The sequence below is a fragment of the Manis pentadactyla genome, chromosome 4, assembly GCF_030020395.1.
Source record: "Manis pentadactyla isolate mManPen7 chromosome 4, mManPen7.hap1, whole genome shotgun sequence".
Classification (NCBI taxonomy): domain Eukaryota; kingdom Metazoa; phylum Chordata; class Mammalia; order Pholidota; family Manidae; genus Manis; species Manis pentadactyla.
The window spans coordinates 142,903,141-142,915,963 of record NC_080022.1 but is presented as its reverse complement, the minus strand read 5'-3'; the positions used below and the strand labels follow the sequence as shown (position 1 = coordinate 142,915,963).

General features: G+C 37.3%; 1 protein-coding gene across 3 annotated transcripts in view; it reads right to left on the bottom strand.

Moving 5' to 3' along the window:
• SSH2 (slingshot protein phosphatase 2) overlaps positions 1–12,823 on the bottom strand; it is a 269,454-nt gene that overhangs the window by 86,149 nt on the left and 170,482 nt on the right. The window contains exon 1 of one of the 3 annotated variants that reach the window (XM_036906261.2): positions 10,466–11,263. The exons of the other annotated variants lie outside the window; for them this stretch is intronic. Within the exon in view, the coding sequence (XP_036762156.2) occupies positions 10,466–10,593 (128 nt within the window). The 5' untranslated portion in view covers positions 10,594–11,263. Of the gene's footprint in view, positions 1–10,465; positions 11,264–12,823 lie in introns of those variants that run through there. 3 annotated transcript variants of the gene reach the window in all.

The following is a 12,823-nucleotide window of genomic DNA, read 5'->3' as shown; positions in this document are numbered from 1 at the left end:
GCAGCAACTTCTTTGGGTTAATATTATAAAACCATCTTGGACTTGGTGGAACATTGCATATAGTTTTTGGTCTTTGTTAATTGATGTATAATTAATTGTAGGCTTACTACGTGTGTAAAAGGTCCCCATGTCCACTAGTATGGTTTCCATGTGCATTTAACTTGGAAACTAAGGAGCCGTACGTTGCTTACAGAACGCTAGGTAAGTTCAGCCATTAAGTGACAACTAGGATATTAAACTGGTAGTCAAGCCAGTTAAGAACAAAGACAAATAGCAATCAGAACATTCATCCCCTCATAGCTCACTCCACTGTAAATATTAGAAGCCCTCTGTGCCATGGGAACTACCTTGCCAACCACATGATGCTGGGGTAATAATATCTAGAGCTAAGCACCTGGAGGAAGCAGAAAAAGAGGTTTTATTTGGATTACTTGAATGTGCCTTTTTTCTTCCTTTCTTTTCTTCTTCTTCTTTTTTTAACCCTAAAGCCACTAGTAGATAGCTTAATGATTTCTGTTTTTATGCTGCCTGTGGGGATTGCACATTGTACTCTCAGCTGTTGGTACTGATTCAGTAACAGCCTTGTAAAATTGGCAGCCTTCCTAAATAAGCTATGTAAAAGTCCACAAATGCTGGTTACTGTGCTGTGTACTCAGCGGGTACTAGATAAAAACTCGGTAAAAATTCTGCCCTTGTGACAGATACAAAATATAATCATAGCAATGTACTAAAGAACACCATAGGTCTATACAAAAGCCTTTCTGGATTCTTCTTACCACAAATAATGGTTAATAGCAGTCATTCAATGAAAACCAACTATTTGTAATATGGCCATAACATCTGCCACATCAGTCTCCCTTTTCTCTCACCGTTCAAGTACCCTTTTTCTCTGTTTATACAAATCAAGACATTTAAGAGGGCTAGAAATAAAGATCAGAGTCCCAGCTCAACTTATAATACCCTTCTGTCTTCTGAATACCTAAAGCACCAATTGCACCATTCACCTGGTACTTAGCATGTGCTAAACTGTGTTCTTATTTATCCTTTCACTGACTTGTCTTATATCCTCAACAGACTGAGCATCCTGACTGCAGGAACCATGTCTTGTGTTTCTTTGTATCTCCCACCCTTTTCCCAGAATAGGTGCAGTTATGACAATGATGCAAATGATTGAATTTTTACCATCAAGCTGGTATTCTACTCTGTATTCTAACTCTCCTATCCTTTAGCTCATGTCAAAAGAGCAGAAATATTAGAAGAAGTCGTATACTGAGTTGCTTTCTATTAGCAATACTTCACAAATATTATATTTAATCCTCACAGATAATAGAAACTCAATTTTATTGATGAAGAAACTAAGACTTACATGGTTGGTTATATAATATGTTCAAGGTTGCATAGCTACAGCTGGTGAAACTCTGATTGGAACTCAGGTCTGTTTCATTACAAACTCCAGATTATTACAATTAGCCACAAGAACAAATGGCAAGTAAGATTCTGAATATTTGGCCCAAGAGACCTTTTAAGATCTTTAAAGAGAATATTTAAGGAATGGGACACTTTAAGAATTGAGTGGGAGCTTTTATTGGGGGAGGGATGAGCATCACAGAGGTGGAGTTGACAGAATGATCTATACCAAATCTGGTCAAAGAAATGTCAAATAAGTTCAGTTTCACATATTGTTGAACCTGTTTCATTCAATTCCTAGGAAGTGACATTGACATTCCCTATGGATGCCCAAACTTCTCAAATTAAACAGGCCCACAAAAAATAAACATAATACAGTAATAGGAAATTAAAATATCCATGACAACTGGGTATATTAACTTTAGGAGAAACATAGTAATTTAAAGGAACCTGGGACAGAGGAGAGTCACACAGAAATGGCATCTCTCTTAAGAGACATGATACTTATTTAAATAAAATCAGTGAAGAAAAAACAGAAACACTTTTATTGAGTTTATACCTCATGGAGACTAACTGGTTTTTGTTACACAAAATTCAGAGAACAGCAGAAATGAGATGCACAGATAAGACACTGAGCACATAAAGCTGATCAGCCTTTTGCTGAGGTGTTGAGGACTGCTTAAAAATTTCCCTGGGTTGCAAACAGCCATCTGTGGCATAAACTTTTAAAAATACAGAAGATGAGCAATATAAAAGCCCACAATTAAAATTTCCAGGGCTTGAAATGTCCTGTTATGGATAATGAGTATCCATGTGAATCTTTATCAATACATGTTATATACAGATGATAAAAGTAATGTTCATATCTCAAATTTTTATTGTCATTATTTCATTTGATTTCCACAGTCTCCTGAAATGAGGCAGACAGTCTCCCCAAACATAAGCAACAATTTGAACCATTTAGCTGATCACCAAAAAAATCAAATGATTCTATGTCTTCTACATCTGGAAAACTAAGCTATAAGAACTTAAAGAAAAACAAACTTGTGAATAAGCTAAAAATTGAGATTTCTCTTTATTTGAGAGTAATTCAAGTCTCTGGATTCTGCTGCTTTAACAGACATAACCTATGCCAAATCGCTCAGGTTACTAAAAGAAGGGTCACACCCCTCTAAAAACAGATTAATGCAGAAACAAGAGTTGCTCAGTTCTCACAACCTGCAAGAAAGGAATAAAGCCCAAATTTGCCCTTTGGTGTGCAACACTAGCAATCTATTTATAAATCACTTGCTACATCCTCCCCAAATCACAGGAACACCTAAAAACATCTCAATGTTCTTAGCACATTTCTTCAAGTTAAACCCAATTATGTTAGTCACAACAACATCCTGCATCATTCAACGATGAAAAGCTAACTCTAACCTCTCTTGAGGTAGTTAGGATACTGATATTTTGGCTTTTATTTTAGAACTTCATAAATACTTTGTGATAGCATCTACAGCACTGTTCTTCAGCCCCAAGGCAATTTAGCCTATGGTAATTAAGAGGACTCACATTTACTGGAGAGACCCAAGAAAAGATGTGAGCAAGATGATCTGTACAAGTTTGAGCCCTTCTCTTACTCCAAGGTCCAGCAGCTCGTGGAAACAGAGAATGACAACATCCTCAATTATTTGGCTTTGGGCAGTGGTTTCTCAGTATAAGTCTAAAGAAATTGTCCAATTTCTGGAGTGATTACAGGTGTGCATACAAGTAAAAGAACAGTAATTTAGAAAAAAAATCCACTCTAGATTTATCAAAAAGAAATTTTGACTTGAGCACATCACAACCTCACTATTGGTCATCTTCATTGTGTAGATTTACTCTTCAGTTAACTTGGTTAAGCATGGTGCCAATAAGCATGGTGAGGGCTCTTTTTTTTTCTCCTCAGTTCCAAGCCACTTATTGCTCTGACTTCAAACAAGCACAAGTGTGGATAAAGCCACATGAAATTATCACCACTAATGAAAACACAAATGCGCCTTTATATTCGGACAAAAGTTCATCCACCTTCCCTTCATATTTGAAGGCCATAATAACACCTAGAAAATTCACTAGATACATACTTACTTTATCATGCTTTAAAAAATGTTCCATTTTTTAGGGCTGTTTTTTTTTGCCATCCAAGGATCAGAACCACAAAACAATCGGTATTAATTTAAAATCAGAGAGACATCTCATGCCTCTTTCAAATATTAATATTAGTCTTTTTACCAACCAAAGAGAGAAAAAAAGCCCTTAAATCATTAATATATGCCTGGTTTAAAAATCTGAATTATCAATTATTCTAATTATGTCTCCCACTTCTGGAGAGGAAAAGATCTAGATTTAATAAGTTTCATTACAATTATGCAATGAGAACAAGGAAATAAAAAAATCTGAAAGGCAAAAAAAATTCATAAAACCGTTAACACTTGGACTAGGACTTCTTGGTTCTAGGCTTTTAAAATTCAGAGAATTACTGCCAAAGAAGGGTTTCAAAGTTAGAAAAAGAGGAAGGCTACACCTAAACCATTCTACAAATCAAACACAAGCTGGACAAAGATAGCACCAAAGACTGAACGAATACTTGAATGAAAAGATCTTAGATACTAGAAAACCAAATCTGCAATCTATTAACAAATAATGCAAGCAGCATGTGAGGATGATTCAACTTTACAACTCAATATAAGTCACTGCATTATCAATAAAGGGAAGAAAATATTATCATTCCAACAGATGTCCAAAAAGCATTCAATAACTGTATCTAATTTTAAAATCTTTGCAAATTAGGATTAGTAGGAAATGCCCTCAACCTGGTAACAGTCTATGCCACAACCTTGAGCATACAATATACCTAAGAAACAAAAAACATAAGAAACATTCCTTTTACAATGGAAAATAAGACTACTAGCATTACTATTTAACATTACAGTAGAATCCTAGCTAAAGCAATGAGTTACAACATTCAGAGCCAAAACTCATTTATAGATGATGTAATCATCCACCCAGAAAAGCCACCAAAATCAACTAAAAAAATCTATTAGATTTCAGGACCAAGTAAGAGTTCAGCAAGGTGGCCTTATATAAAAGCAAATATAAGATGCAATAGTTTTACTGCACAACTACAATGACTAATTAGAAAATGTCATGGGATAGAAGAGCTTATCACAAGAACAATGAAAACTTTATGGAACACCCAGGAATAAATTTAATATATACCTAATATATATATATATATAATAATAAATGTGTAACTATGACATGAGGAAAAATATAAGATTTAAATGAAGGATATTTAAAAAATAGTGAATACGTAGACACACATACCACATTCTTCATTGGGAATCCTCATTCGGTAAAGAGCATTTTTGTAAAAAAAAAAAGGGGGGAGATTCTCTCCGAAACTAAGTATAATTTCAAAATCCCAAAAAGATTTTTAAAAATGGAAACTGACAGGCTGTTTCTAAGATTTATCTGGAAAATAAAATTAACAAGAATAGTTAATACATTTAAAATAATGATAACATGAGGTGGACCTTGCCACACAAGATATCAAAATATACACCACACCTAAAACAGTGTGGTATTAGTATATGCACAGAAAAATTTATCAACAGGACTGAGTAGTATAGAGGCAGATCCCAAACATTTCTTAGAATTTAATATATAATACATGTAGCACTTAAATCAGTAAAGTGAGAATAGACTAAATAAATGGTATTGGAATATTTGACTATCCATTTGGAAAAAGGGTAAAGCCCTACTTCATACTATAAATAAATTCCAGATGTTTTCAAAAGTGAAATATTTTAAAGGTATAAACATATTAGGAAAAATGTAAAAGAATACTCTCATAATCCTGGGAGTCCACAGGAACATTTTAAGCAAGATACAAAACTCTGAAATCATAACACAGTATTAACAGATTTTACTACATAAAAATCAAACACCTTTACAACAAGAGGCAAAGTTAAAAGACATGCAATAAATTGTAGTATTTTTTGCCACATACTCAGAATACAGAGTATGCTAAAAAAAATACGAACAGAAAAATGGTTGTAAGTACAAACATGCAAATCACAGAAGAAAAAAGAAAAAGACCAATGAAAAATATAAAAGGATGCCAAACCTCTAGTAGTAAGGGAACTGCAAATAGAGAAGTATTTAAGAGTAGGGGCCCTGGAGTCAGACTGCCTATGTTTATATCCTGGCTGCATATTCTTAGACAAATTACTCAACATCTCTGGGCCCCTCATCTGTCATTGAGGATATCTAACTCATAAGATTGTTAAGAAAAGAGAATGAGATAAATGCACAGTGTTCAAAACAATGCCTGGCCTGCAGTAAGAGCTCAATAAAAACATTAACTGCTATTTAATGTCATTATTAATATTACCAGGGTTGGTGAAGATACAGGCAAAGTTATACTCTGTTAGCTGATAAGTGCAAATCGGCAAAGACATTTAGAAGGCAATTTGGCAGTATGCATCAAATTTCTGATATACACATACATACCATTAGACCCAGAAATTCTACTGCTAGTAATTTACCTGAAGAAATGTTCCTACATGTATGTATCAGTCAAGTACAGTATTGTAAGTGCTCTGGATTCTGAGACAGGAAATGCTGGTTCTAGTTTCAGTTCCACCAATAACAAACCATGTAACCCCTGTGCAAAAAAATCACTTCATTTTGATTTTTTTTTAGTTTATTACTTTATAAAAGGTGGATAACAATATGCTTAATCTGCCTCAGAGGACTTTAAGAATGTGACTACCAAAATGTGGTTCCTGGACCAACATCATTGCATCATCTAGGAACTTGTTAGAAATTCAGATTCGGCAGCTCCAACTCAGACCTACAGAATCAGAAACTCTGGGGATGTGGGCAGCAATTTCCATTTTAATAAGCTGTCTAGGTGATTCTGAGACAAGTTTAAATTCAAAGACGAAAACATATAAAATCTCTTGGATAGCTACAGAGGGGAACTGAAAGAGTACTAGTACTACTATTACTAATTAACACAAAAAGTAAGACTGTTTTCATTTCAATTTCAAGAAAAGGTATATTTTGGATAATCATCTTGATATACTCCTCTGTTGCTGAACTTAAACTATAGAAGGGCCCCCAGGAAGTCAAACTCCTTTATGAAATCAAGTAAATAAATACAAGTATTTTAGTATCTCACGGTTAAAAAGTTCAAGGCAACCTCATTAACAAATCAAGCAATGTCTTAAGTACCTAAATTCACTGACTTTTGATCAGTGGTTTTCGTAATGGAAAACTGGCAGCCTTTGTCAGAATTGTGTCTAATAATTCCTGATCTTTCCCTGAACTTTTTTAGGAAACAAAAATAGCCACCTGCAACTTAAAAAGCTATTTATTTGCTGTGTAACAATAACACTAGAGAAGCCTTGGCTATTGTTTAGTGACAACTTCACAGGGACCAAATGCTGGCTCTCTAAAAATAACATAGGTTCCCATATTTATCAGAAGTTCAGATTTTTGTTTTATTAAGAAGTATGTACAGACTCTTAAAGGGTATGGAACTTGTTATGATTATTTGAGCGGTCTAATCCAAGACCCTTGAAGTATGTTGAGATGATGCTCTGGAGTGCTCACATATTTTTTTCTAGTAGGATTAAGACTTATGATAGTAACTATTTTTTGTTTCTGAAGTGAATTCAATCACTTCTTAATGTTCTTTATTGACATGTCAAAAATAACACCATATTTGGTGAGCTTTACGTAATGGCATGGGGAGACCTTAATCCAATGATACAATTCCCAGTACAATAGAGTAATACACCAGCTATTCTCTAATTTCACCTATATACGACACAGTTAAAAGTCCAGAAATTAGAGTCAGTAAAATTTCTAGAATAGGAGAGCTATAGGATCTCACACTGGCCTTTTTACTCTGACACAATTTTTATAGCATTTGTTACTTAGTTTCTAAACCCCCAGCAAATATGAGGCAGCAAATAAGAAAAGGAAAAAAAGCTCTTATGAGTGGGTCCTCAGCAGTTGACAAGAGAACCATTCATCTAGGAGTACTCATGTATCAAAAGTACCCACTTCCCCAAACACACACTTACAATTTCTTAGTCAGTCTTCACTCAGGACCCCAAATCTTAATCTTTGAGTTGTCACCACTAGTCATTGCTATTTACGTATGTGGCACATAGGGAAATGTTTACATCACTTGAGTTTTATGGTATCAGGTCTTAGAAATAATACTTCTCTTTAGGAAAGAGATTCTTAACCTCTTATGGTATCACATTACTTTGAGAATATGATTTTAAAAATATATTTATCTACCTAACATTTTCATATGGTCTCAAGATCTCAACTGACTTTCTGAAGCCAATCCATAGAACTCTAGGTGACCATGGACCCCAAATTAAGAACTTCTGCATAAGAAGACAAAATGCATATGTTTAAGTTAATGTTTATTCAGAATGATCTTTACAGATTTTTAAATGATGACGAACTGGGTGACATTATAAATGCTCAATAAAAATGATGGCTAAAGCAAACCTAATAAAGACACTTTAAAGAAATTAGTATTAGGATAATGGCAAGTCTCTAAAGGAAAACAAACTGGCAAAAGAGAGACAAAAATGAAAGAGAAATATTCTGCAAATTCTTTAAAATATTGTCTACCTTTGCAGCAAAACAGTATGGCAGGAAAGTTTTTTATTACTAAGTTGAAGATGTCAGCAGTTAAAGATAATGCCTAAGACTGTAAGTCTCAAAAGTGACCTTGCAACTAAGAACGAATATCATTTTTATAGTGGGTAAGATTCACAGGCCTGGAAACAGATCTGGATTCTAAGGACAGTTTTGTCATTTACTAGCTATACAGCCTTGAATAATCACTTAACTTCTGTAAGTCTCAGCTTCATTATCTGTAAATAGAACCAACTAGTTCATAGGGTGGCTGTGATGATTAGAGATAATTATACACTTAACTCTTAGCACAGTGACAAGATGACAATAAATGGCAGCCATTAGTTACTGTTTAATTTCAATGAACTGATTTTTTATGCTGGGATTTACAGTTTGCAGTGTTACTGTACCTATGATCTCTTATGATACTCTGGAATAGGAACAACTATATCCTCATTTTACAGTGGAAGAAACTGAAGTCAAATGACTTACCCAAAGACACCAATTAGTAGAAAAGAAACCTGGACTTCAGATACTAGGAAGCAAGATTCAAAACTCCTTTTTTCCTCCAAAGCTAGACCTTTTAAATTTTGCTTAATCTTTTTAAAAATTGTAGTCAAATACATACAACATACTATTTGTAATTTCAACCATTTTTAAGTGTACAGTTCAGTGGCATTACTTTCACCTTGTTGTGCAATAACTGTCACCAACATCCATCCCCGGAACATGAATCTGTACCTATTAAACACAAATTTCCCATTCCCCCTCCATCAACCCCTGGTAACCAGACTACTCTAGGTACCTCAATAAGTGGAATCATACAATATTTGTCTTTTGTCATGGGTTTATTTCACTTAGAATAATATCTTCAAAATTCATCCATGTTATAGCATTTGTCAGTTTCCTTCCTTTTTAAGGCTGAATAATATTCAGCTGTATTACATACCACATTTTATTTACCCATCCATCCATTGGTGACATGTGGGTTGCTTCCACTGCCTTTAAAATTTTTTTTTAAGTATTGTTAACACTACTGTTTTGAGATTAATTATCTACTTTTAGATTATTCACTCCTCTCCTTTCACCCCATTTGTCTTTTTTTTAAGGGAAAATGCAAGTACGCAGTTGATTTAATTCTGTACAGTTTACAGTAGAGAGCAGTAAAACCACTTTTTGTTGGGGTGAGGGGCAGGGCTATTTTTCTTGGAGCTCCGAATCAACAAAGGAAAAAAGATGAAACTCAAATGAGTTTAATTTGATTTGGCAGGACGGAAAACCATTAATTAAAATAATAAATTAGATGTTAAGATTATAAATCACTTTACATGCTATTTTTGGGACCTTTAAGAAGGGATAATGGAAAGTTTCTGTTATTGGACATTAAATTAAAAAGTTCTTCAGGGTTGACTGAGAGGGAGACAGAAGAGTTGTTTAAGTGCCAGAGTCTGGAAAAACTTCGGTAGATGGCAGCTACTCCAGAGTGAGTGCTAATGCACTATGAAGACCAAATTACTGCTCTCTAAAGTAATCCCAAACCATTCCACTGGTTTAAGGATGCAACTTGAATCGCGTTCCTTTACTTTGCACTTTGTAACTGTGAGGTGAGATTAACCACAAGCGTCAGCACAGTTCCCAGAAATAACTAAACCACAACGGAGGAAGGACAACTCTAGAGATTTCAAAAACAGTGACAATTTAAAGATGCACTTGAATCTTGCACTTCAGTGAATGAAGGTGTGCATGCAGACTTGGGTTGTGAGCACGTACTACTTACTACACAGGGAGACAAAAAGAAAAACAGACAAACTACTGAGATCCAGATTTCTGAAATAACTTCAGACTACAACCAGCGGGAGCGAAGAATGGACTGCTCTTCTTTGTGTGAACGGCTTCCAACAGAAATCTATGGTCACACGCAAACTTACTTGAAACAAAACAACACAACAACACACTAGGGAGCCTGATCACCAGCAGGACCCGCAAGGGAGTCCTAGCGCTTCCGGCCGGCGATTCATAAGCTACAGACCGCCGTTCACCCCCAGAAATCTCCCGAGTTCCAGACGGCGCGGCTGTCACTCGGTCACCACAGACAACTTCGCTGGGACGACCCCACTTTCATATTTCCTCAAAGTTGGCCAGAAATTCTCGAAAAGGTTTTTTTTTCTGTCCGCCTACACCTCCGGGGACACTTTCTGCCTCCCAGGAACTACACCACACTCAACCCCACGAATCCCCCGGATGCCCAAGAACTCCAAGCACACACGGTGCGATTTCGCCCTCGCAGGATGCTGGGGAGAGCGGCTGCTGAAAAGCAAACTTTCCGAGTGTTGGCGGAGGGCGGGAGGGCGCGCGCCGCACTCACAGCTGGTTGATGGCGTTCTGCGAGATGACCGCGTTGGCGGAGAAGTAGGGGATCATGTCGGGGCTACCGAGGCTGCAGGTGCAGGCGGGGGGCGCCTTCTTCTGGCCGGCCAACGTGCTCAGGGTCATAGGGCCGGCTAAAGGCGCTCAGCTCCGCATCCTGGCCCCCGCCCGGCTCGGGCACGAGGCGTTCGCGTTAGGCTCCGCCGGGACGGACAAACAGGCAGCACAGGCTCCCCGCGGCCGAACTGGGCCCGCCGGGTCGCGCGCAGGGAGCCGCCGCAGCCCTAGGGCTCGGCTGTGGAGTCCCGGCAGCTGGGAGCAGCCAGCAGTCGGCCCCAACCCGCGTCCGGGGCGGGGCGCCGCGGCGGGGCGGGGCGGCCCGGTGGGGAGGGTCGGCCCGGATGGCGCCCCGCCCCCGAACTCGCGGTACCCACGGGATCCCGCTGCGCGCCTCCGGGCCTGGGGGACACGGGTCGGCCCCAAGACGCCGAGGCTTGATGAAGGGGAGAAGCAAGCGGGTAGGGGGCAAGAAAGGCTCGCGTTTTTTGGGTAATGTTGCAACAGAAAGGTCCTACCTTTTAACAGGCTCTATACATTGAACAATCATCCTATTTTTCAAATGATCTTAAAACTTTAAAAGGCCGAACATTCACAAATTCAGAGATTAGCTGTTTTTCTGTTTTTAAGTTAGATGGGAAAGAAAACCTATCTACCCTAAAGATAACATGTGCTAACCCTTGTAAATACGTTTATAAAGGGCTTTCCTGACCTTCAAACTAAGGACTCACAATATTAGCTGCACATATGAATAACTTGTGTAAATTAAAAAAATTCCAATACCCGGCTGCACCCTAGAATTGGAGTCTCTTTAAATTGGGATCCAGTCAGCGACGTTTTTTTCAAAGCTGTCTTGGTGATTCTAATGTGCAGCCATGGTTGGGAATTATTGTGCTAAATGATCTAGCAGGGAAGACAGGCTACAGATTATATCCTCACACATGTGGAAATATTCATCGTCTAGCCAGGTGACCTAAGTGGTATCATTTAGGTAGGAACTCCGATTTTATAACTCGTGATCTAGGTAGGGCTTTTCTCACCAAACCCTATTCCCTGATGCCTTCATGACTTTAAGCTCTTATTGAGCAGTGCCTTTCATCTGTCCAGGAACTAGCTAAGTGAGAATCACTTTTCTCTTTCTCCTGCATTCTGTGTAGTGACTTAAAAAAGGCACTGACCCTCTACAAGCACCCAATAAAAGTGAGCTCCCTTATCTCTTGCCCTACTCTCATCGGAACAAATATTTTCAGGCATAGTTATTTTTTGTTCTTCTGAATACTGGACTAAAATGTATATCAATAAAGCTGCCTTACGAATTCCAGAGCCAGAAATTAATAATTTTAAAAAATGACTTCATTATCCAATTATATAAGAGACTAAAATTAGGAAGAAATCTCTTTAAGACTCAACATATGCTAGAATCAAGAAGAAATTACTATTTGTTTTGTATAAACTTTCAGGTCTCTATTCCAATTGGGAAGTTTGGCAATTTCCAAACTAATAGTAAGGAAATGATCAATCTAAACTATAAATTCTGAGTCTAAAACCAGAATCACTCTTTTGCTAGTTGATCCTTCCATAATTCTTAAAGTTGCTGCCAAGACACTGGGGGACTTAGAATATTGCAAACTCATGCGGAAATAGATAATCTATTTTTCCTACAGATCTGGTAATGGGAAAGAACCAGTTGGCAAATGAATAACACTTAATGAAAAATCTGGATCTTGGAGTCCAGTGCACCATCATCTTTCTTTCCATCTCTAGAAAGGAAAATGTCTTTGAAAGATTTATTCAGGCTGTGTCAGCAGGCACCCAAACGGCAGTATAAGAAAAAATCTGCTGATACACCCCAAAATAAATTGCTTTAAATATCCAGCAAACTTGCCAGTTTGAAACTTCTTCTGTAATTTATTACAGCCTCCTGTAGTGATAAAAAAAAAAAAGAAAAAGCAGCAGGCTGTTTGGAACAGCACTATTAAGGTGAGTCCAATTCCTTTCATGACACAGCAGAGATGGGATTTTATTGAAGTCAACACCAGATAATACCATTTAGGAAAGATGATGGCATGGTAATCATCTGTATCTATCTGAAAAAGAAGTCAGCAGGAAATGTATCTTACTCAATTCACACTTAATAACTCTGGCATTTAAAAATGCTAGAGATAAAGATTTCATAAATATGTATACTTGTCTTTTATAAATAGGTTCCTATAGTGACACCTCAGAAGTGCACAGTCCTTTGTTTCCCCTCAAAAGACCTCTGTCAGTGCCTGTTCAGTGAAGTAGACTATTTTAACAT